Source organism: Acipenser ruthenus, chromosome 8, assembly GCF_902713425.1.
Source record: "Acipenser ruthenus chromosome 8, fAciRut3.2 maternal haplotype, whole genome shotgun sequence".
NCBI classification, from domain to species: domain Eukaryota; kingdom Metazoa; phylum Chordata; class Actinopteri; order Acipenseriformes; family Acipenseridae; genus Acipenser; species Acipenser ruthenus.
The window spans coordinates 13,884,750-13,909,388 of NC_081196.1; the positions used below are offsets into that span (position 1 = coordinate 13,884,750).

Sequence of the window (24,639 nt, forward strand, 5' to 3'; positions counted from 1 at the left end):
TTTATTTCTCAGAAATAATTCCAGTCCTTTTGATGTGATTTTCAATAAAAACTGTTTAATTCCAGAACAGAGAACAAACCAATGATACACAGTACAGAACATAACCACAGACGAACTGAATGGACAAATCTTCCAACAAAACCAGGCTGAAGTTTTAACCCTACAGGACCCTTCAGCGCCGTCAGGTGAGCTTGATGAAAGAGTAAAGAGTACAGAAATACAGCCCCCCTCCTTGCCCCTGCCGAACCCTGACACCTTGTCTGTGGGAACCTGCCTCTGTCGGGTGTGATTGTGTTTTGAACACCTATGCCCAAATCCGCTCTATATCGGGGAAATAGCACCCTGAAAACCAGGATCTTCCACCTGAGTTCAAAGGGTACTATGAACTTCAAAGTGACCAGATCTTATCCTGTTTCCCCAGATAGACAGGGCCTTTTTGCCGAGTGTGAGATTTCAGAGGGAGAGATAATTAAGAATTTATTCCTTCTTACAGTAACAAGAGAATTGTAAAATGGTCACAAATAATACAATATTTAAAATCTTACAATGTGTTTGGGAGTTGGTGTTGTAATTTTGAGAAACAGTGTAGTGAAGGTGAATGCCCAGCCTACACGTGGTTATTCTTTTGTTTAAACCTTTAATTTTGGCCCTCAGCCCATGTCGCCACTGCCAGAGAGCCCAGTGTCCTCACTGTTGCCTTGTACCGTGGCCAGCATTGCCGCTGCCAGCATTGCCACTGCCGAGTGCTCTGCGCCGCTGCCAGCGTCACCACTGCCAGCAGTACCAGTGCTGGAGTGCCCTGCGCCACCGCCAGCATCGCTACGGCAGCATCGACACTGCCAGCATCACCACCGCCAGAGTGCCCCGTGCCACTGCCAGTGTCGCCACAGGCGGAAGGCCCTACGCCGCTGCCAAAGTTGGGACAGCCCTCAATAGAAAAGCCCCGAGCGGGGAAAAGTCACTAGAGCTTAGGGGGTAGAAAGCCCAGGGGTAACCAAGGGGGTTAAATGGGCACCCCGTTACAGAAGCCCAGAGCTAACCACGGGGGTTAAATGGGCTCACCCTTTCAAAAGCTCAGGGGTCACAAGAGGGGTTAAACGGGCAACTCTGGAAGAAGCCCCAGGACCACCATGGCTGAAGGAGGAGGTGAGGGGACCACCTCTACCACAACCCTGACCAACCCGCCCACCAACCTACCCACAAGGGAGAGAGAAAAACGGATAAGATGGGAGGGGGTTGGTGTTTCAAGGGGGGGAAGTGGCCGGCGGCAGCCATGTGTGCAGCCCACACGGGGGGTGGTGTGTGGTGTGTGCAATTGTGTTATTATATTTCTGTGTATTGGAAGACATGCACGATATTGATTTACAATTTTCATATCGTTGCCCACCAATAATAAATAGCGTGTGGGAATGGCGGGGTTAATTCTGTCCCTGCTAACAATCACAGGTGGCCATTCACCAATAAGGTAATTGAGAGCTAATTGGAGCATGGCCACCTGTATAAAAAGGAAGCAAAATCCTTTATTTGTTGAAGGTGTTTGGGAGTGAGTTTGTGTTGTAATTTTGAGAAACAGTGTAGTGAAGGCGAATGCCCAGCCTACACGTGGTTATTCTTTTGTTTAAACCTTTCATTTTGGCCCTCGGGCCGTGTTTTTTGTTTAATAACGTGTGCAACAGCACTTTAAAACTACAGCTTTCTGTCTGTGGGTCTAATTCCTGATGGTAACCAGCCTGGACCGTGATGCTACCCTGTCATAGCAAGAAAATAAAAAACTGAATTATTTCTAAATTTGGTAATTCACAAAGGAGGTAAATAACAAGGGAACACTGTACTGAGGATCAATATCATCTGACAATATATAGTAAAAATGTGAATCATTTGATTCAGAAATGTGGTAAATAGCTCAACTCTAAGCTACCAAAAAGAAAAGACTAGATAGAGATCAATACAATTAAACCTTTTGCATTTGGCCTTGTTCCTTGCTTTTCCACTACGGGGAAAAAAAATTCATTCAAATAATAAATCACACACGAGAATCACGGTTAAGGATTTCCTGTAAGAAACACCAGAGGTTTGACATATAACCTTATGGATTAAAAGTCATCACCTCATTTCCTCAAAGTGCATAAGTTTCATATTGTCAATTCATTTTAAAACAAATAGACAGATACTCTATAGGTCTGAGGCTGGTGATAAGCCATTTGTCTTTTCTCAGTAGTTCTTGCAGAGGAGAGTAATAGACAATTTTAGTATAAATGACTACCGGGGTCTTCAGTTTGATGTAATGTTACATGTTCACCAAAATATAAAACAACAAACCAGTCCCATATCACATAATCAACTCCCAATGGAACAATAATCAGATAATCACTAAAATACCAACTAAGCTATTCTAGTTACCTTTGCCCCATTCCCAAATTGATGCATTCCTATATTATATTATATTATTATGATGCATTCCTATTATTATTATTATTATTATTATGCATTCCTCAAAAAGGCTGAAGGGCTCATAGGTCAATGGTCGTGGGTCAAGGGTCAAGAGTCGAGTCAAGAGTCAGTGGTCGGGGGGTGGTCTATGTCCAATGGGGCGGGGCGCGGAGGGTGAAGAGGGGCATAGAGGAGCCACGCGCGTCAAAAAGGCCGGCCTTGATTGATTGCTCCCCCCTTCCTCTGTCTGATTAGTTCATTATCATAATCTGGAAAGGGGAAACTTTTAAAATGTGCATAACTTTTGCTAAATAATTCAGATTTTATTCTGAATTCCCATTATTTTTACCATAAGAAATTACATTTCTTTAGACACCAAACATGTCGGGTTGCGACTTTGGTTAGACATTGCAAACAGTTTAATTCTCTTAGGGATTTATTACCTGGGTTATTCTATACCTGTTAGGCAATTTAAGAATAAAAACACTTGCATCTTGTACTCATAGTGGTATTAAATCAATATGATGTGAAATTTGTCTGAAATCTCTAAATCTTTAAGCTATTTTTCTCTCTTTTCAGACTCCTATGCTAAACCACCTCTCTCTCACTAGACGGGTTAATTAAATCACGGAGACGGGTTTGATTAGCCTTTTTAGGCAAAGCTAGACAAATTAGATTAAAGTTCATTGAATGTAGATTCCTGATAACATATACAATATCATAAGAACATAGCATAAGAAAGTCCACGACATTTGCAATATATTTGTGATGACAATGTCTATAGAACCTACATTTTTATAGGGGGGTGGGCGAAATTTGCATGACATCGCCATTGTCATGAAAGGTATAGCCGCAGCGAAAATACCATTTTATTGCCAGACAAACCGCATCGCGTCCGGTGTGTGGAGATCTTAACACACCACCCACTGCGCGATGCGAGTGAAAAACCACATTGCTATTGTTTGCATCGGGCACTGTGTCCAGGGCTTAAGTGAACCATACAAACTTGAAAAACAGGGAAGAAGCATTCTTCAGGTCGTTAGGGTTGGGTGCATGGATTTCATGGTACCAGGCAGTTATGCTGTATAATAAATTACACTTTATTAAAATCTATTTTTTATTCATGGAATTTCTCAGCTCAGGGTTGCAAATTTGAAAATTGGTGCATAACTGTTTTGAAAGTTTAGCACATAACTGTTTTGAAAGTTTAGCACCAGAGAGCCTACTGGTACAAAATGATCAAACCCTGACCTAATCAAGCCCCACCCCCCAAACTTATTCTGAAATGCAAACATATACAATAACTGTCTGGCACTGAATTCTTTGCTGCTGGTGTCTACCTGTTCTGCGGCCACACTATGTGAATCTATCTGCTTTAAAACCAGTGCAGGAACCTATTTAAGTAAGGACTCCCTTCATGTAGTGAACTAAACACATTATCTGTTTAAAATCTTGTTCTCTCATAACTGTGTAATATAACATCCAACATCCTTACTTTGACAGAAAGTACAGCTGTGGCAGATAAATGCATTAGTGACTAGACTTTTTGTACAGTAGTGGCCTTTACCAGTGAGTTATAGACCAGCAATCCTACAATCTAATTGGCTGAGCCTGTTTCCAACATTCCATCAGGTTTATAAGTAATTCATTTCAGTAATTACTGTCTGATACTGCACAGCTTCCTGAGGTGCAGGGTTTTATTGTGACTGGTAAACAGTTTTGGTATTATAACCATTTCAAATCTTTAATTTACATATTTATTTATATACATATTCATTTAATTTGATTTTTAATTGACATATTTTTCACTTCTGAACATTTTGCAGTCATGAAGTAATGAGGTTTCTAATGTCATATTTTTACTCTGATTTGCACGTCAAAAAAATGTATATTGAAAACAATGAAATTAGTGGAGGGCCCTTATACAGTGAAGTATAACTGTGAATTAACTGCAATTGTGAATTATTTTCCACATCAGCTAGTCCCTATGGAATTTGGCAGACAGTGTCTTAGGTGAACTGAACTATGAAGCAATTCATAAGACACTCCCATGTGGATTTACTACAGGTTTACGTACCAGGATTCCATGGCAATGCTGCAATGGGAGTGGATATACTGCCTTTTTAAAGGTGGGTTCTGGTGAGTTAGACTAGAATTTGTGAATCTCAGAAGGAACTTCAAGACCTGTGTACAGTAAACATTTTCAAACCAGGTAAGACATTTTATAATATCACAGATATTCTGTGTATTGTGGCAGTGATGACTAAGCTTTTAAACATATTCTTACCTGTCATTATCTTAACAATTTCCTCTTAATGTTTTGATGTTGACATTGTGTTTTCCAGACTTTATTTACACTTTATTTACAGATTAAAGCATGTTTATTCTGCCATAATGCCGACTATTCAGTGTCATGATTTTCTCTCTCCATTCATTTACTGTGTTATAGGAACGAGGTCTCTACCTGACCCCTTTTCAATAAGCAGCATAGAACACGGGTTTAATGCTTAGATAGAATCCAATTATTTGTAATGCAGAAAGTTAACATAGCATGGAGGTAGGATAAATTGACTTCAGTGTCAAAGTTATAAAAAGCCTGGGAAATAGAAAAATGAATATTATTTATTTTAATATAATGAAGGAAGTGTATTTGGTTTGCTGTAGAGTATTAGGTGATGTGTACATACTATTATCATCCTGTAAATGAGGCTTTAGTCAAAATGTTTCTATACAGAACAAAAAAATAAAAGTTTTTATTCATACGAGAGGTTATTACTCTTTGTAATAAGAATACTTATTATTATTATTATTATTATTATTATTATTATTATTATTATTATTATTATTATTATTATTATTAAAAAAGAAGACAAACAGAAACACTGAGGCATAGTAGAATAGGTTTATGCTAAGTTACTGCCTCTAAAAAAGCATGGCATGGCATATCTGGTTTCAAGGATTCTGCATGCTTACTATTCATTCTGTAGTTAAGTCTCTGTATATGAAGGAAACTGAGTGTGTACATTCATGCTCAGGTAAAGGGCAATACAGTGTGATAAAGTGTTTACTCTAGTCTTTAATGAACTCCTATTTTTTATGGAAAATATTCCATGTAAGTGATTTAAGTGATGTAAGTGATTAAGTAAGGGACTACTGCTCCATAAGTTAAAAACTCCAATAACATTTTCCCTTTCTTTATCCAGACTACAAATAGCTCTTCTGGACAAGATGAACACCACCATCGATGACTCTTCCATGTTAAGTTTAGAGGGCTTCATTGTGTCTCCTGAAGCTGCTCATCCTCTTTTTCTGTTAACATTGGCAGTATATCTGGTTATTTTTATTGGAAATGTTACAGTATTTTCTGTTATTGTTTTTCAAAAGAATCTACACGAGCCAATGTATCTCCTGCTATGTAAGATGTCTGTTTGTGATTTGATTGGAAGCACAGCCATAATGCCTAGATTAATGGCAGACTTCCTCACAGAGGTTAGATATATCTCATATGCAGCTTGTGTCGTTCAGGCTTTCTGTGTTCATTTCTACGGTTCAGCAGCTCAACTGATATTGACTGTAATGGCTTATGACAGATACATTGCAATTTGTGACCCATTAAGATACAACAGCATAATGACAACTAGTACTTTGGTGAAGCTGTGCTCCCTTGCCTGGGGAGGGGCATTCGTTTTAATAATAATCCTCTTTGCTCTTACTCTTAGACTTCCGAGATGCAGATCACGGATAGGACATGCTTATTGTAGCAATGCAGCTTTATTTCTTTTATCTTGTGCTGACACTACTGTAAATAACATTTATGGCTTATTTATTACAGTTTTTCTAAGCGGTTTGTCTTTTTTGGTGATTGTCTGGACGTATAGTAAAATACTAATTACATGTTCATATAAAAGGCAAAGCAGTAGTAAAAGCAAAGCCATTCATACATGTGCTACTCACTTAACTGTCTATATTATTTTTGAATTCAGTATTTTATTCAGCATCATTATGCAGCGATTTCAAAATGTCAGCCCAAATGCACGGAAAATGTTTGGGGTGTTAAGTACGACCTTACCACCGTGTGTTAATCCTATCATTTACGGAATTCATACAAAAACCATTCAGAATAATGTTTTAAAATGTTTTAAAAATACAATACTACCAAATCAATGATGCTGGTGGTGCATTATGCAACATTCCGTTTTTTAAGTCAATATTTAATTTACACGAGTACATCAGTTCAATGAATAATAAATATATACGAACATGGTTCATTAATATGTATTAAAATAGATATAATAAAGCAAACAGGGAAGAAACACTGGGATATACAATATTAGCTGTCAGATTCTGTATCAATAGATTTATTGTATTATTTTCCTAATATTATTGTACATTTATGATAAAACAATAAAAAATGTGGCAATCCAAATGAAATGAGTTGTGTTTGTGTAAACCCAAACCGTCATTCTCCCACAACATTGATGTGATGATTTATCTTGTTTATCTTGAATTCAGTTTGTGTTTTACAGGCACAAAGGTTTGCAGTGCTAACCTGGATTTGTGTTCTCCACAACACAGTTACCCCATACCCATGTGCAACATGCCTCACAAATAGGGTACATTTTAACAAAATGGGGATCCCAGATAAAGAGTCGTGTAAAAAATATCTGAGCTTCAACCTGTCAGACACGTTACCATAAGACGAACTGTGCATTCATGAGGTGGAAAAAATAAAGGTAATGCTCCAGATGACATCTGTTACACACAACGTAGTATAATGTATATGACAGCAAACAACCCTTTGGATTCTGATTTCTTATCTTCCAAGCATAGATTCAGAGTGAATGGATCATGGAACCCCAATGGAATATCATTAAACATGAACAACAAGCAATTACAGTGTAATGAATCCTAACAGCAACAGCCAATGTACTATATGCACCTGGAGATTCACTGATTGGCTACAATTAATTCCCTAAAGATGTCCAGAGTCTAACAGTGCCACAGATAAATACGTAATTGCATCATTAATTCAATATAACACTCAAGACAGAGTTTCAAAAGAACTGAACAATGAGCTGAAGACGTGAGCTCTGGAGAAGCCTGTTCATAAGGGAGTTGTGGGAAAACAGATACGACACCAGTGCTGTAAGCATTGTTTTTGTTTGGTAGATATTAAGTGCCAATATTGTTGTTGAAGGGTGGAGAATGTACTTATTTGCTACAGAGTACATGGATATGGCATCTAAAGAGATATTATAATATATTGTAAGCAGTATCCAATCCACCTCACAGAAGCCCTGCAGCTGTTCCATTATTAGATTTCTTGTAGGGTGACACAACACTACCAGTCATCATGTGTTGAGACAGTACTGTTCTGGATTCTGGAGGACATTTCATCACACTGCATTTCACTCGATATCAGAAAACCACACACCCCAAGGATATCCAGTTCCTTGACAAGGCACCAATGATGTTCTCCTTCATTGTTGTATAATTTCTCCTTGGATTTAAACACTGATTCAATAACAATCAAAATACAAAAAAGAAACTTGTAATTTAAATGGGTGATTTTAAATGAAATGATGGTCAAGGATTTACTATGAACGCACACACACACTAGACACAAGGAATTTTTACCCAATAATAGTGTCTGCTAAGAAGAAATAAATAATAGTATCTTATTAAGTACACAAATATTAACCAAAAATCAAAAAAGTCAGAAAGTCAATCTCTTAGTTTCATAAGCATAAAATACAAGTCAAAGCTCTCACCCTGCGTTAAAGCAGCTAGTAGGCCAGTGAAATATGGCACTGATTCTACTCACATACACACAACAGCAGAAGGCTGTGACGTAGCTAGTAGCTTGCTAATACACACACACACACACACACACACACACACACACGCAGCCTAAACTGAAATGGTGCAGACAATCCTAGAATAGATCACACTAAGCTTACTAATAGTATATTGTTTTAACGATATAACAAGTTTACTTTAAAATAAATTCTGAGGTAGATTACTTATAGTTAACTTCACCAAGTTTCACCAAAATGTTATTTCACACACAAGGTGTGCAAACCAAACAATTAATAGTACAATTCTAAGTGAATGTGTCACAATTAATTAATTTAGTTCCATGAGAGGAAAATGCAGCTAGAATTATACTCAGCGGTTCCTTGAAGCGGTTCCACTTCAGACTCTTGGTCGGCTGGTTTGGAACTCAGTCTATTGAAGTGTCCAGTAAAAAGGCTCTCCACTCAGCAACAAAGTCTTCAACCCCTGATAGGATTAACAAACATCTGCAACAAAGTCTTCCATCCAAATAGGATCAACAACAGCGCCTGTCCGCTCTGTAGGGTTCCCACCTTTGACTTACAGAAAACCGGGACACCATAGTCATTTTGTACAAAAGTAAATAAATACTTTGACATTTAATGTCCCGGGAAGTCTTACAGATTTTCCAGGACAGCTGCCTCAAAAAGAGAACAAGGCAAAACCAGAAAGGGTGGCAACCCTACCGCTCTGTCCTCTGAATCTTTAGCTATGCAGGTAGCAGGGCACAGTCTCTTTGGATACTGTGGCTTAGGGCAGCAGACTCAGACTTGTTTGTCTGATAAAAGTCTTTGTAAGTTTTATGTCAGTCCTCCCGCCGGGCCTCAGTCTCTTTGCCCTTGGTCGTTTACTCGCATTCAGCTTGCCTCCTCTTTTTGGGCCCTCTTCTCAGTCAGAGTTCCAGAGTTGCAGCTTCTCTTAGCAGAGTGACAGCACCTTGTCTAGCAATCAATGTGAAACACAAAATGTTTAGTTTTGCTTGAATATTTATCGTCTTTTCTCTCTGTTAAGTAGCTATTCGCACGTGGTCATTTGTCAATCTTACCTCTTAAAACTCATGGTCCTCTGATTTTTAATGTCCTTTTCCGCTTGGGACATAGATGCTTTATGGATTCCTTGCGTCAAACCGCTGATATTGCGGTTGTGAATTATCTGTACATAAGTCAACTGTCCTTTCAGCCTAATCTAGTCCAGATGCTACCTAGCCCTGGTCACCCAGTTCAGTGGTCACACAGTTCAGTGTGTCTGCCAGGAAAGGGGCCCTTTTTCTTCAAGACACAGGTATGTCATTAATTAGTCCAGTTACATTCCTAATACACTTTCAGGTATTAATATCATATTCAGGTAAATTATTACTTTTCATATGTAAACATCTTTATATGTTTGATATTGCACTTGTGTTATTATAGTTCTGTGTTTTGGAAGATGTGCACTATATCGATATACAATTTTCATATCGTTGCCCACCCCTCTGTGTGGGAATGTAAGGTTGGCAGGGATGGGGTTAATTCTGTCCCTGCCAATAATCACAGGCTTGGTCAATTAGGTAATTGAGAGCTAATTGGACAATGGCCACGTGTATAAAAAGGAAGCAAAAGCCTTTGTTTGTTGGAGGTTGTAAGATTTAATAGGTTTGTTTATTTCTCAGAAATAATTTCAGTCCTTTTGATGTGATTTTCAATAAAAACAGTTTAATTCCAGAACAGAGAACAAACCAATGATACACAGTACAGAACATAACCACATACGAACTGAATGGACAAATCTTCCAACAAAACCATGCTGTAGTTTTAACCCTACAGGACCCTTCAGCGCCGTCAGGTGAGCTTGATGAAAGAGTAAAGAGTACAGAAATACAGCCCCCCTCCTTGCCCCTGCCGAACCCTGACACCTTGTCTGTGGGAACCTGCCTCTGTCGGGTGTGATTGTGTTTTGAACACCTATGCCCAAATCCGCTCTATATCGGGGAAATAGCACCCTGAAAACCAGGATCTTCCACCCGAGTTCAAAGGGTACTATGAACTTCAAAGTGACCAGATCTTATCCTGTTTCCCCAGACAGACAGAGCCTTTTTGCGGAGTGTGAGATTACAGGGGGAGAGATAATTAAGAATTTATTCCTTCTTACTGTAACAAGAGAATTGTAAAATGGTCACAATTAATACAATATTTAAAATCTTACAATGTGTTTGGGAGTTGGTGTTGGAATTTTGAGAAACAGTGTAGTGAAGGCGAATGCCCAGCCTACACGTGGTTATTCTTTTGTTTAAACCTTTAATTTTGGCCCTCGGCCCGTGTCGCCACTGCCAGAGAGCCCAGTGTCCTCACTGTTGCTTTGTACCGTGGCCAGCATTGCCGCTGCCAGCATTGCCACTGCCGAGTGCTCTGCGCTGCTGCCAGCATCGCCCCTGCCAGCATCGCTCCTGCCAGCGTTGCCACTGCCAGCGTCACCACTGCCAGCATTACCACTGCTGGAGTGCCCTGCGCCACCGCCAGCATCACTACGGCAGCATCGACACTGCCAGCATCACCACCGCCAGAGTGCCCCGTGCCACTGCCAGTGTCGCCACAGGCGGAAGGCCCTACGCCGCTGCCAAAGTTGGGACAGCCCTTCAATAGAAAAGCCCCGAGCGGGGAAAAGTCACTAGAGCTTAGGGGGTAGAAAGCCCAGGGGTAACCAAGGGGGTTAAATGGGCACCCCATTACAGAAGCCCAGAGCTAACCACGGGGGTTAAACGGGCTCACCCTTTCAAAAGCTCAGGGGTCACAAGAGGGGTTAAACGGGCAACTCTGGAAGAAGCCCCAGGACCACCATGGCTGAAGGAGGAGGTGAGGGGACCACCTCTACCACAACCCTGACCAACCTGCCCACCAACCTACCCACAAGGTAGAGAGAAAAATGGATAAGATGGGAGGGGGTTGGTGTTTCAAGGGGGGGAAGTGGCCGGCGGCAGCCATGTGTGCAGCCCACACGGGGGGTGGTGTGTGGTGTGTGCAATTGTGTTATTATATTTCTGTGTATTGGAAGACATGCACGATATTGTTTTACAATTTTCATATCGTTGCCCACCAATAATAAATAGCGTGTGGGAATGGCGGGGTTAATTCTGTCCCTGCTAACAATCACAGGTGGCCATTCACCAATAAGGTAATTGAGAGCTAATTGGAGCATGGCCACCTGTATAAAAAGGAAGCAAAATCCTTTATTTGTTGAAGGTGTTTGGGAGTGAGTTTGTGTTGTAATTTTGAGAAACAGTGTAGTGAAGGCGAATGCCCAGCCTACACGTGGTTATTCTTTTGTTTAAACCTTTCATTTTGGCCCTCGGGCCGTGTTTTTTGTTTAATAACGTGTGCAACAGCACTTTAAAACTACAGCTTTCTGTCTGTGGGTCTAATTCCTGATGGTAACCAGCCTGGACCGTGATGCTACCCTGTCATAGCAAGAAAAGAAAAAACTGAATTATTTCTAAATTTGGTAATTCACAAAGGAGGTAAATAACAAGGGAACACTGTACTGAGGATCAATATCATCTGACAATATATAGTAAAAATGTGAATCATTTGATTCAGAAATGTGGTAAATAGCTCAACTCTAAGCTAACAAAAAGAAAAGACTAGATAGAGATCAATACAATTAAACCTTTTGCATTTGGCCTTGTTCCTAGCTTTTCCACTACGGGGGAAAAAAATTCATTCAAATAATAAATCACACACGAGAATCACGGTTAAGGATATTTGTGATGACAATGTCTATAGAACCTACATTTTTATAGGGGGGTGGGCGAAATTTGCATGACATCGCCATTGTCATGAAGGTATAGCCGCAGCGAAAATACAATTTTATTGCCAGACAAACCGCATCGCGTCCGGTGTGTGGAGATCTTAACACACCACACACTGCGTGATGCGAGTGAAAAACCACATTGCTATTGTTTGCATCGGGCACTGTGTCCAGGGCTTAAGTGAACCATACAAACTTGAAAAACAGGGAAGAAGCATTCTTCAGGTCGTTAGGGTTGGGTGCATGGATTTCATGGTACCAGGCAGTTATGCTGTATAATAAATTACACTTTATAAAAATCTATTTTTTATTCATGGAATTTCTCAGTTCAGGGTTGCAATTTGAAAATTGGTGCATAACTGTTTTGAAAGTTTAACACATAACTTTTTTGAAAGTTTAGCACCAGAGAGCCTACTGGTACAAAATTATCAAACCCTGACCTAATCAAGCCCCACCCCCCAAACTTATTCTGAAATGCAAACATATACAATAACTGTCTGGCACTGAATTCTTTGCTGCTGGTGTCTACCTGTTCTGCGGCCACACTATGTGAAACTATCTGCTTTAAAACCAGTGCAGGAACCTATTTAAGTAAGGACTCCCTTCATGTAGTGAACTAAACACATTATCTGTTTAAAATCTTGTTCTCTCATAACTGTGTAATATAACATCCAACATCCTTACTTTGACAGAAAGTACAGCTGTGGCAGATAAATGCATTAGTGACTAGACTTTTTATACAGTAGTGGCCTTGACCAGTGAGTTATAGACCAGCAATCCTACAATCTAATTGGCTGAGCCTGTTTCCAACATTCCATCAGGTTTATAAGTAATTCATTTCAGTCATTACTGTCTGATACTGCACAGCTTCCTGAGGTGCAGGGTTTTATTGTGACTGGTAAACAGTTTTGGTATTATAACCATTTCAAATCTTTAATTTACATATTTATTTATATACATATTCATTTAATTTGATTTTTAATTGACATATTTTTCACTTCTGAACATTTTGCAGTCATGAAGTAATGAGGTTTCTAATGTCATATTTTTACTCTGATTTGCACGTCAAAAAAATGTATATTGAAAACAATGAAATTAGTGGAGGGCCCTTATACAGTGAAGTATAACTGTGAATTAACTGCAATTGTGAATTATTTTCCACATCAGCTAGTCCCTATGGAATTTGGCAGACAGTGTCTTAGGTGAACTGAACTATGAAGCAATTCATAAGACACTCCCATGTGGATTTACTACAGGTTTATGTACCAGGATTCCATGGCAATGCTGCAATGGGAGTGGATATACTGCCTTTTTAAAGGTGGGTTCTGGTGAGTTAGACTAGAATTTGTGAATCTCAGAAGGAACTTCAAGACCTGTGTACAGTAAACATTTTCAAACCAGGTAAGACATTTTATAATATCACAGATATTCTGTGTATTGTGGCAGTGATGACTAAGCTTTTAAACATATTCTTACCTGTCATTATCTTAACAATTTCCTCTTAATGTTTTGATGTTGACATTGTGTTTTCCAGACTTTATTTACACTTTATTTACAGATTAAAGCATGTTTATCTGCCATAATGCCGACTATTCAGTGTCATGATTTTCTCTCTCCATTCATTTACTGTGTTACAGTAACGAGGTCTCTACCTGACCCCTTTTCTATAAGCAGCATAGAACACGGGTTTAATGCTTAGATATAATCCAATTATTTGTAATGCAGAAAGTTAACATAGCATGGTGGTAGGATAAAATGACTTCAGTGTCAAAGTTATAAAAAGCCTGGGAAATAGAAAAATGAATATTATTTATTTTAATATAATGAAGGAAGTGTATTTGGTTTGCTGTAGAGTATTAGGTGATGTGTACATACTATTATCATCCTGTAAATGAGGCTTTAGTCAAAATGTTTCTATACAGAACAAAAAAATAAAAGTTTTTATTCATACGAGAGGTTATTACTCTTTGTAATAAGAATACTTATTATTATTATTATTATTATTATTATTATTATTATTATTATTATTATTATTATTATTATTAAAAAAGAAGACAAACAGAAACACTGAGGCATAGTAGAATAGGTTTATGCTAAGTTACTGCCTCTAAAAAAGCATGGCATGGCATATCTGGTTTCAAGGATTCTGCATGCTTACTATTCATTCTGTAGTTAAGTCTCTGTATATGAAGGAAACTGAGTGTGTACATTCATGCTCAGGTAAAGGGCAATACAGTGTGATAAAGTGTTTACTCTAGTCTTTAATGAACTCCTATTTTTTATGGAAAATATTCCATGTAAGTGATTTAAGTGATGTAAGTGATTAAGTAAGGGACTACTGCTCCATAAGTTAAAAACTCCAATAACATTTTCCCTTTCTTTATCCAGACTACAAATAGCTCTTCTGGACAAGATGAACACCACCATCGATGACTCTTCCATGTTAAGTTTAGAGGGCTTCAGTGTGTCTCCTGAAGCTGCTCATCCTCTTTTTCTGTTAACATTGGCAGTATATCTGGTTATTTTTATTGGAAATGTTACAGTATTTTCTGTTATTGTTTTTCAAAAGAATCTACACGAGCCAATGTATCTCCTGCTATGTAATATGTCTGTTTGTGATTTGATTGGAAGCACAGCCATAATGCCTAGATTAATGGCAGACTTCCTCACAGAGGTTAGATATATCTCATATGCAGCTTGTGTCGTTCAGGCTTTCTGTGTTCATTTCTACGGTTCAGCAGCTCAACTGATATTGACTGTAATGGCTTATGACAGATACATCGCAATTTGTGACCCATTAAGATACAACAGCATAATGACAACTAGTACTTTGGTGAAGCTGTGCTCCCTTGCCTGGGGAGGGGCATTCGTTTTAATAATAATCCTCTTTGCTCTTACTCTTAGACTTCCGAGATGCAGATCACGGATAGGACATGCTTATTGTAGCAATGCAGCTTTATTTCTTTTATCTTGTGCCGATACTACTGTAAATAACATTTATGGCTTATTTATTACAGTTTTTCTAAGCGGTTTGTCTTTTTTGGTGATTGTCTGGACATATAGTAAAATACTAATTACATGTTTATATAAAAGGCAAAGCAGTAGTAAAAGCAAAGCCATTCATACATGTGCTACTCACTTAACTGCCTATAGTATTTTTGAATTCAGTATTTTATTCAGCATCATTATGCTGCGATTTCAAAATGTCAGCCCAAATGCACGGAAAATGTTTGGGGTGTTAATTGCGACCTTACCACCATGTGTTAATCCTATCATTTATGGAATTTATACAAAGGAAATTTGGAATAATGTTTTAAAATGTTTTAAAAATACAATACTACCAAATCAATGATGCTGGTGGTGCATTATGCAACATTCCGTTTTTTAAGTCAATATTTAATTTACACGAGTACATCAGTTCAATGAATAATAAATATATACGAACATGGTTCATTAATATGTATTAAAATAGATATAATAAAGCAAACAGGGAAGAAACACTGGGATATACAATATTAGCTGTCAGATTCTGTATCAATAGATTTATTGAATTATTTTCCTAATATTATTGTACATTTATGATAAAACAATAAAGAATGTGGCAATCCAAATGAAATGAGTTGTGTTTGTGTAAACCCAAACCGTCATTCTTCCACAACATTGATGTGATGATTTATCTTGTTTATCTTCAATTCAGTTTGTGTTTTACAGGCACAAAGGTTTGCAGTGCTAACCTGGATTTGTGTTCTCCACAACATAGTTACCCCATGTCCATGTGCAAAATGCCTCACAAATAGGGTACATTTTAACAAAATGGGGATCCCAGATAAAGAGTCATGTAAAAAAATAACTAAGCTTCAACCCGTCAGAAACGTTACCATAATACGAACTATGTATTCATGAGGTGAAAAAAAGGTAATGAACCTGTAAAAATGCTCGAGATGACATCTGTTACATACGACATAGTATAATGTATATCACAGCAAATGTATTCCAAGCATAGATTCAGAGTGAATGGCTCATGGAACCCCAATGGAATATCATTAAACATGGACAACAAGCAATTACAGTGTAATGAATCCTAACAGCAACAGCCATTGTACTAAATGCACCTGGAGATTCACTAATCGGCTACAATTAATTCTCTAAAGATGTCCAGAGTCTAACAGTGCCTCAGATAAATACAGAATTGCATCATTAAGTCAACAACACTCAAGACATAGTTTCAAAACAACTGAACAATGAGCTGAAGACGTGAGCTCTGGAGAAGCCTGTTCATAAGGGAGTTGTGGGAAAACAGATACGACACCAGTGCTGTAAGCATTGTTTTTGTTTGGTAGATATTAAGTGCCAATATTGTTGTTGAAGGATGGAAAATGTACTCATTTGCTACAGAGTACATGGATATGGCATCTGAAGAGATATTATAATATATTGTAAGCAGTATCCAATCCACCTCACAGAAGCCCTGCAGCTGTTCCATCATTAGATTTCTTGTAGGGCAACACAACACTACCAGTCATCATGTGTTGAGACAGTGCTGTTCCGAATTCTGAATGACATTTCATCACACTGCATTTCACTCGATATCAGAAAACCACACACCGCAAGGATATCCAGTTCCTTGACAAGGCACCAATGATGATCTCTTTCATTGTTGTATAATTTCTCCTTGGATTTAAATGCTGGTTCAACAACAAAGAAGAAACTTGTAATTTAAATGGGTAATTTTAAATGCAATTATGATTTAATTTATTATTCCACTTCATTTTTAGATTCTATTATTTCCTGGCAATGAATGTGTTTGAATGGATAGCTGTGATTGCTCAGTCCCTTACGTACATATTTGCCAAAAATACAATCCTATTTATTTCGCATCCCTCCATCGCCTGAAGTGTATAAAGTATAGATTTTAAGAACAATTCTATAAATGTTAGTTTAGAGTTATCTAGGTTGATTAGTTCTCTTATAAAAATATTTAATTGATGTGTTACAAGATCGAGGTTTTACTATGAACACACACACGCTAGACACAAGGAATGTTTAATCGTATTATTTTATTAAGTACACAAATATTAAACAGAAATCACAGAAGTCAGGAAGTCACTCTTGTTTTCCTAAAAGACAAGTCAAAGCTCTCACCCTGCGTTAAAGCAGCTAGCAGGCCAGTGAAATATGACACTGCTTCTACTCACACACACAGCCTTAACTGAAATGGTGAAAAGAATCTTAGAATAGATCACACTAAGCTTACTAATAGTATATTGTTTAACGAGCTAGCAAGTTTACTTTAAAATAAACTTCATACAACAATGAGGTAGATTACTTAGTTAACTTCATCAAGTTTCACTAAAAAGTTATTTCACACAAAGTGTACAAACCAAACAATTAATAGTTCAATTCTATGTGAATGTGTTACAATTAATTAATTTAGTTTCATGAGTGGAAAATGCAGCTAGAATTATACTCAACGATTCCTTGTAATGGTTCCTCTTTAGACTCTTGGTCGGCTGTTTTGGAACTCAATCTATTGAAGTGTCCAGTAAAAAGGCTCCTCTCAGCAATAAAGTGTTCAACCCCCGATAGGATTAACAAACAGCTGCAACAAAGTCTTCAATCCACATAGGATCAACAACAGCACCCGTCCGCTCTGTCCTTTGAATACTGTGGCTTAGGGCAGCAGACTCAGACTTGTGTGTCTGATAAAAGTCTGTAAGTTTTATGTCAGTCCTCCCGCCAGGCCTCGGTCTCTTTGCCTTTGGTCGTTTACTTGCATGCAGCTTGCCTCCTCTTTTTGGGTCCTGTGTGTGTGTGTGTGGTAATGCAAGCTGGGCAGGGACAGGGTTAATTCTGTCCCTGCCAATAATCACAGATGGCAATTCCCCGACAAGATAAGGAGACCTAATTGGAAAATGGCCACCTTTATAAAAAGGAAGCAAAATCCTTTGTTTGTTGGAGGTGTTTGGGAGTTGGAAGACATGCACGATATTGATTTACAATTTTCATATCGTTGCCCACCAATAATAAATAGCGTGTGGGAATGGCGGGGTTAATTCTGTCCCTGCCAACAATCACAGGTGGCCATTCACCAATAAGGTAATTGAGAGCTAATTGTAGTATGGCCACCTGTATAAAAAGGAAGCAAAATCCTTTATTTGTTGAAGGTGTTTGGGAGTGAGTTTGTGTTGTAATTTTGACAAACGGTGTAGTGAAGGCGAATGCCCAGCCTACACATGGTTATTCTTTTGTTTAAACCTTTTATTTTGGCCCTCAGGCCATGTTTTTGTTTAATAACGTGTGCAACGGCACATGAAAAATTCCAGCTTTCTGTCTGTGGGTCTAATTCCCGACGGTAACCAGCCTGGGTCGTGATGCCACCCTGTCACAGCAAGAAAAGAAACTGAATTTTCTAATTTGGTAATTCACAAAGGAGTAAAATAACAAGGGAACACTATTGAGGATCGATATCATCTGAGAATACATTGCAAAAATGTGAACCATTTGATCCAGAAATGTTGTAAATAGCTCAACTCTAAGCTACCAAAGAGTACATCTCAAAGATCGGATAGCGATCAATGCTATTAACACTAGAACCGCCGAGATTTCAGACTACATACAACCGCCACACCCGCAAAATGTGCGGCTCCATTTTAAAACGGCTTCGATATGAAAATGAAAAACAAACAAACAATCTGATACAACATCATTTTTATTTATGAACATCATACATAAGATTCAGAACAGAAACACTGTATTTACATTGAAAATTAAACTTAATTTTTTCAAAAAGCACATACATGAAAAACTGTAATAAAATAAACTTTGAGCAATAAACTTGTGTAAATGGGTGTAAAAAGCTGTATGCACATATAAAATTATAAAACAAATAACTAACTATAAAAATAGCATAAAACAACAACAAAAAAAACAACTTATGAAACGTTAAAACGCTTTGAGTGAAACAGAGTTCAAAGGCTCTGTCTGTCTGTTCAGACTTCTATTACAGCTTTCCAAGTGTGTTTTCTACGCAGAAAACACACTTTTCAACTGTACCAGTGCATTTGCCAGACTGCCTTTTCACAATGGGCGCAAACATCAAAAGTTCTCTTTTTATTGCACTTAGCAACCTTACCTGGCATTGTCTTTTATTCTGTGTGCCAGTGGGCGCAGCGCTGGTTGAAGGTTGAGGGGCATTTGCCAACTGGCTTTTGTGTCTTTTATCAAAATGTTTGTCGTATCTCCAGGGCTAGCTGCAAAATGAAGTCTCTCTGAGTGATTGTGTTGCCGATGCACTCCTTGTACAAAACCAAAGCGCTGATGGCTGCCAGGTCCAAAACATAAAAAACAGCCACAGGCCACCTGCGAGTACCACCTTTGACAGAATACAGCCGTGCCATTTGATCCAGTATATCGACACTGTACTTCGTTGCGTTGTAAAATGCAACAGGATCTGGCTTTAGTTTAGCATCAGTCCAAATGGTCACTGATCTGTGCAGAGCTTAGAATACACACATTTTTTTTTTTATTTCTTTGCACCGTCACACTCAGGGTGGCACAGACATTCTGCCTAATAAAAATATATGATGTTGCGGGTTGCGGGTCTGGCGGTTGAAAAAGCAAATGCTTATAACGTATTCATTTTTATGATGCTGCAGCTGAAACACCGTATGGGTATTTAATTCAAATATTTAGTAACGCTTAAGGACGGACATGCACAAGATATTAACATACGCGGAGATATTTAAATTTGAATTGCAAAAGCCGTTCAAAAAACAGCTATAGCGGTCTAGTGTTAAACCTTTTGCATTTGGCCTTGTTCCTAGCTTAACCACTAGGGGGAAAAATATCATTTAAAAAAATCACACATGAGAATCACTGTTAAAACAATAAGAAACACCAGAGGTGTGATATACACCCTTATGGATTAAAAGTCATCACTTCATTTCCACAGAGTGCATAAGTTACATATTGCAAATTAATTTTAAAACATATAGACAGATACCCTACAGGTCTGAGGCTGGTGATAAGCCATTTGTCTTTTTTCAGTAGTTCTTGCAGAGGAGAGTGATAGACCATTTGAGTATAAATGACTACCGTGGTCTTCAGTTTGATGTACTGTTACATGTTCACAAAAACAACAAACCAGTCCCATATCACATAATCAACTCCCAATGGAACAATAATCAGATAATCACTAAAATACCAACTAAGCTATTCTAGTTACCTTTGCCCCATTCCCAAATTGATGCATTCCTCATCCAGAAAATGTACTGTCATGCTTTTGTGGGTGTGGACACAATAAAAAACAAAGTGGGTTCTGAAAAGGCAGTGTGAACCATACAAACTTGGAGAACACGCAAGAAGCACTTCTCAGGTCATTAGGGTTGAGTGTATTGATTTCATGGTACCAGGCAGATGATCTGTACAATACAATTACACTTTATTAAATATTTTTATCAATGGAATTTTTCAGCTCAGGGTTGCAAATTTGAAAATTGGTGCATAACTGTTTTGAAAGTTTAGCACCAGAGAGCCTACTGGTAATAAATTATCAAACCCTGCCATAATAAAGCCCCCCCCCAACTTATTCTGAAATGCAAACGTATACAATAACTGTCTGGCACTGAATTCTTTGCTGCTGGTGTCTACCTTTTGCGGCCACACTATGTGAACCTATCTGCTTTAAAACCAGTGCAGGAATCTGTTTAAGTCAGGACTCCCGCCATGTAGCAAACTAAGCATTTTATCTGTTTAAGATATATATATATATATATATATATGGATATTATTTTGTACGCCGCCGCTGGGATACTGAACAACTGGCTACCCAACCATGCATGGAATAGAGGTAAACGTTTGTATTCATTAACAACAAAACTAGGGAGTGATAAAAATCAGGGAGGAAAAAATAAATAAAAACAATCAGCGAAACCAGGTTTTGTTCGTACCTGGCCAGCCCACTCCTACAGTCGCCGATGGCAAATGCACATTAAAAAATGGATCGCAGAGACTAATTTGGCAACCTACACCTGGCAACCTACAGCTCGCAAATTTGAGCACTTTGTCTGATACTACACTGCTTCAAGAAGGTAAGCGCCGAGGTGCAATCATCTACAATATGGAGCTTCATAATTGGTGGATGAAGTAGTGAGGTTTCTAATATCGTTATTTTTCTCTGACTCGCAAATCTTTTTTTTTTTTTTAAATATTGAAAACAATGAATTAGTGAAGGGCCCTTATACAGTGAAGTACAGCTGTGAATTAACTGCAATTGTGAATTATTTTCCACATCAGCTATTCCCTATGTAATTAGGCAGAAAGTGTCTTAGGTGAACTGAAATATGAAGCAATTCATAAGACACTCCCATGTGGATTTACTACAGGTTTACGTACCAGGATTCCATGGCAGTGCTGCAATGGGAGTGGATATACTGCCTTTTTAAAGGTGGGTTCTGGTGAAGGAGACTAGAATCTGTGAATCTCAGAAGGAACTTCAAGACCTGTGCACAGTATATGCATTTTAAAACCAGGTGAGACATTTTATAATATCATAGAGGAGGTCATATTTCTGTGTATTGAGGCAGTGATGACTAAGCTTTTAAACATATTCTTACCTCTCATTATCTTACCAATCTTCTCTTAATGTTTTGATGTTGATATCTGTGTTTTCCAGACTATTTACACTTTGATTGAGATTAAAGCATGTTTATCTGCCATAATGCCGACTATTCAGTGTCATGATTTTCTCTCCCCATTTATTTACTGTGTTACAGTAACGAGGTCTCTACCTGACCCCTTTTCTATAAGCAGCATAGAACACGGGTTTAATGCTTAGATAGAATCCAATTATTTGTAATGCAGAAAGTTAACATAGCATGGTGGTAGGAGAAAATGACTTCAGAGTCAAAGTTATAAAAAGCCTTGGCTATAGAAAAAGTAGATATTGATTTAATATAATGAAGGAAGTGTATGTGATTTGCTGTAGAGTATTAGGTGATGTGTACATATTGTCATCCTGTAAATGAGACTTTAGTCTAAAAAATGTTTCTACAAAGAACAAATCAATACAAGTTTTTATTCATAGGAGATGTTATTACTCTAATAGTAATACTTATTAATGTTAAAAAAAGACGACAAAAGGAAACACCGAGGCATAGTAGAATAGGTTTATGTTACGTTACTGCCTCTAAAAAATCATAGCATGACATATCTGGTTTCAATGATTTTGCATGCTTACTATTCAGTTAAATCTCTGTGTATGAAGGAAATTGAGTGTGTACATTTATGCTCAGGTAAAGGGCAATACAGTGTGATAAAGTGTTACTCTAGTCTTTAATAAACTCCAATTTTGTTATGGAGAATATTCCATGTAAGTGATTTAAAGAGCTGTCTGCAAGATATTTACAACAAACAGCAGTAATTGTAAAGAATGGAAGGTAGGCTTTACTACTTTTTTGCGAAAGCTCTTAAGTAGACCAATAAGAAAAACACAAGATAATGAATAACATCTACGTGTGTTAGAATCATGTAACCAAAGCAACAAATACATATAATATTCCAAAGACAATTTATAAATGGGTTAATTTTTCAAGATACATCATAACATGGATTCCATAGTCTTATGTAATAATAAAGCATTGTTTGCCAGTAAAAGACAAGTTAGTTAATGCACTTCAATAAGATGAATAAAAACAGGATTAAGTAAGGGACTAATGCTCTATAAAAGGTAAAATCTCCAATAACTTTTTCGCTTTCTTTATCCAGACTACAAATAGCTCTTCTGGACAAGATGAACACCACCATCGATGACTCTTCCATGTTAAGTTTAGAGGGCTTCATTGTGTCTCCTGAAGCTGCTCATCCTCTTTTTCTGTTAACATTGGCAGCATATCTGGTTATTTTTATTGGAAATGTTACAGTATTTTCTGTTATTGTTTTTCAAAAGAATCTACACGAGCCAATGTATCTCCTGCTATGTAATATGTCTGTTTGTGATTTGATTGGAAGCACAGCGATAATGCCTAGATTAATGGCAGACTTCCTCACAGAGGTTAGATATATCTCGCATGCAGCTTGTGTCGTTCAGGCTTTCTGCATTCATTTCTACGGTTCAGCAGCTCAACTGATATTGACTGTAATGGCTTATGACAGATACATTGCAATTTGTGACCCATTAAGATACAACAGCATAATGACAAATAGTACTTTGGTGAAGCTCTGCTCCCTTGCCTGGGGAGGGGCATTCGTTTTAATAATAATCCTCTTTGCTCTGACTCTTAGACTTCCGAGATGCAGATCACGGATAGTGGAGGCTAGTTGTAGCAATGCAGCTTTATTTCTTTTATCTTGTGCTGACACGACTGTAAATAACATGTATGGCTTATTTATTACAGTTTTTCTAAGCGGTTTGTCTTTTTTGGTGATTGTCTGGACGTATAGTAAAATACTAATTACATGTTTATATAAAAGGCAAAGCAGTAGTAAAAGCAAAGCCATTCATACATGTGCTACTCACTTAACTGTCTATATTATTTTTGAATTAACTATTTTATTTACCATCATTATGCAGCGATTTCAAAATGTCAGCCCAAATGCACGGAAAATGTTTATGGTGTTAATTGCGACCTTTCCACCATTTGTTAATCCTATCATTTATGGAATTCATACAAAGGAAATTCGGAGTAATGTTTTAAAATGTTTTAAAAATACAATACTATCAAATCAATGATGCTGGTGGTGCATTATGCAACACTCAAATTAACTCTATTTAAATTTACACAAGTACATCGGTTTAATGAATAATCAATATATACCAACATGATTCATTAATATGTCTTAAAATAGATATAATATAGCAAACAGTGAAGAACGACTGGGATATACAATATTAACTATCAGATTCTGTATCAAGAGATTTTTTTAATTATATTATTTTCCTAATATTGTTGTACATTTATGATGAGACAATAAAGAATGTGGCAATCCAAATGAAATGAGTTGTGTTTGTGTAAACCCAAACCGTCATTCTTCCACAACATTGATGTGATGATTTATCTTGTTTATCTTCAATTCAGTTTGTGTTTTACAGGCACAAAGGTTTGCAGTGCTAACCTGGATTTGTGTTCTCCACAGCATAGTTACCCCATGCCCATGTGCAACATGCCTCACAAATAGGGTACATTTGAACAAAATGGGGATCTCAGATAAAGAGTCGTGTAAAAAATATCTGAGCTTCAACCTGTCAGACACGTTACCTTAAAAAAAGTAATGAAAATATAAAAATGCTCCAGATGACATCTGTTACACACAACGTAGTATAATGTATATCACAGCAAACCACTCTGGTTTCTGATTTCATATCTTCCAAGCATAGATTCAGAGTGAATGGATCATGTGTAACAAATAAACACTACAGGAAAATGAAATCAATTTAAAAATTACCTGATCAGAATTATATTCCCAACCACAATAAGCCATATACTAAAAACGGTAGGAGAGCCAAGTGCCAGATCAAAAGAATAAAACACAGGGTAAGACAGTATTCATTACAATAAATATGCAATGAGGCAATCAAAACAAAAACACAAAGAATAG

At 37.7% G+C, this 24,639-nt stretch overlaps 3 protein-coding genes across 3 annotated transcripts; all 3 read left to right on the forward strand.

The window, feature by feature from the left end:
- Positions 1-5,359: 5,359 nt before the first annotated feature.
- On the forward strand, positions 5,360-6,842 carry LOC117972878 (olfactory receptor 4B13-like). The gene has a single exon (XM_059029542.1). It carries the CDS (start codon positions 5,659-5,661, stop codon positions 6,595-6,597), a length of 939 nt encoding a protein of 312 aa, XP_058885525.1. The 5' UTR covers positions 5,360-5,658; the 3' UTR covers positions 6,598-6,842.
- Positions 6,843-14,175: 7,333 nt separating this feature from the next.
- On the forward strand, positions 14,176-15,544 carry LOC117406262 (olfactory receptor 4Q2-like). Its single transcript, XM_034923268.2, has one exon. It carries the CDS (start codon positions 14,459-14,461, stop codon positions 15,395-15,397), a length of 939 nt encoding a protein of 312 aa, XP_034779159.2. The 5' UTR covers positions 14,176-14,458; the 3' UTR covers positions 15,398-15,544.
- Positions 15,545-22,816: 7,272 nt separating this feature from the next.
- Positions 22,817-23,773, forward strand: LOC117972879 (olfactory receptor 4Q2-like). Its single transcript, XM_034923269.2, has one exon. It carries the CDS (start codon positions 22,835-22,837, stop codon positions 23,771-23,773), a length of 939 nt encoding a protein of 312 aa, XP_034779160.1. The 5' UTR covers positions 22,817-22,834.
- The last annotated feature ends 866 nt before the right edge of the window (positions 23,774-24,639 follow it).

What these genes read in the sequence shown, in the direction of transcription:
- LOC117972878 (XM_059029542.1), top strand. Translation starts at nt 5,659, where the DNA reads ATGAACACCACCATCGATGACTCTTCCATGTTAAGTTTAGAGGGCTTC.
- LOC117406262 (XM_034923268.2), top strand. Translation starts at nt 14,459, where the DNA reads ATGAACACCACCATCGATGACTCTTCCATGTTAAGTTTAGAGGGCTTC.
- LOC117972879 (XM_034923269.2), top strand. Translation starts at nt 22,835, where the DNA reads ATGAACACCACCATCGATGACTCTTCCATGTTAAGTTTAGAGGGCTTC.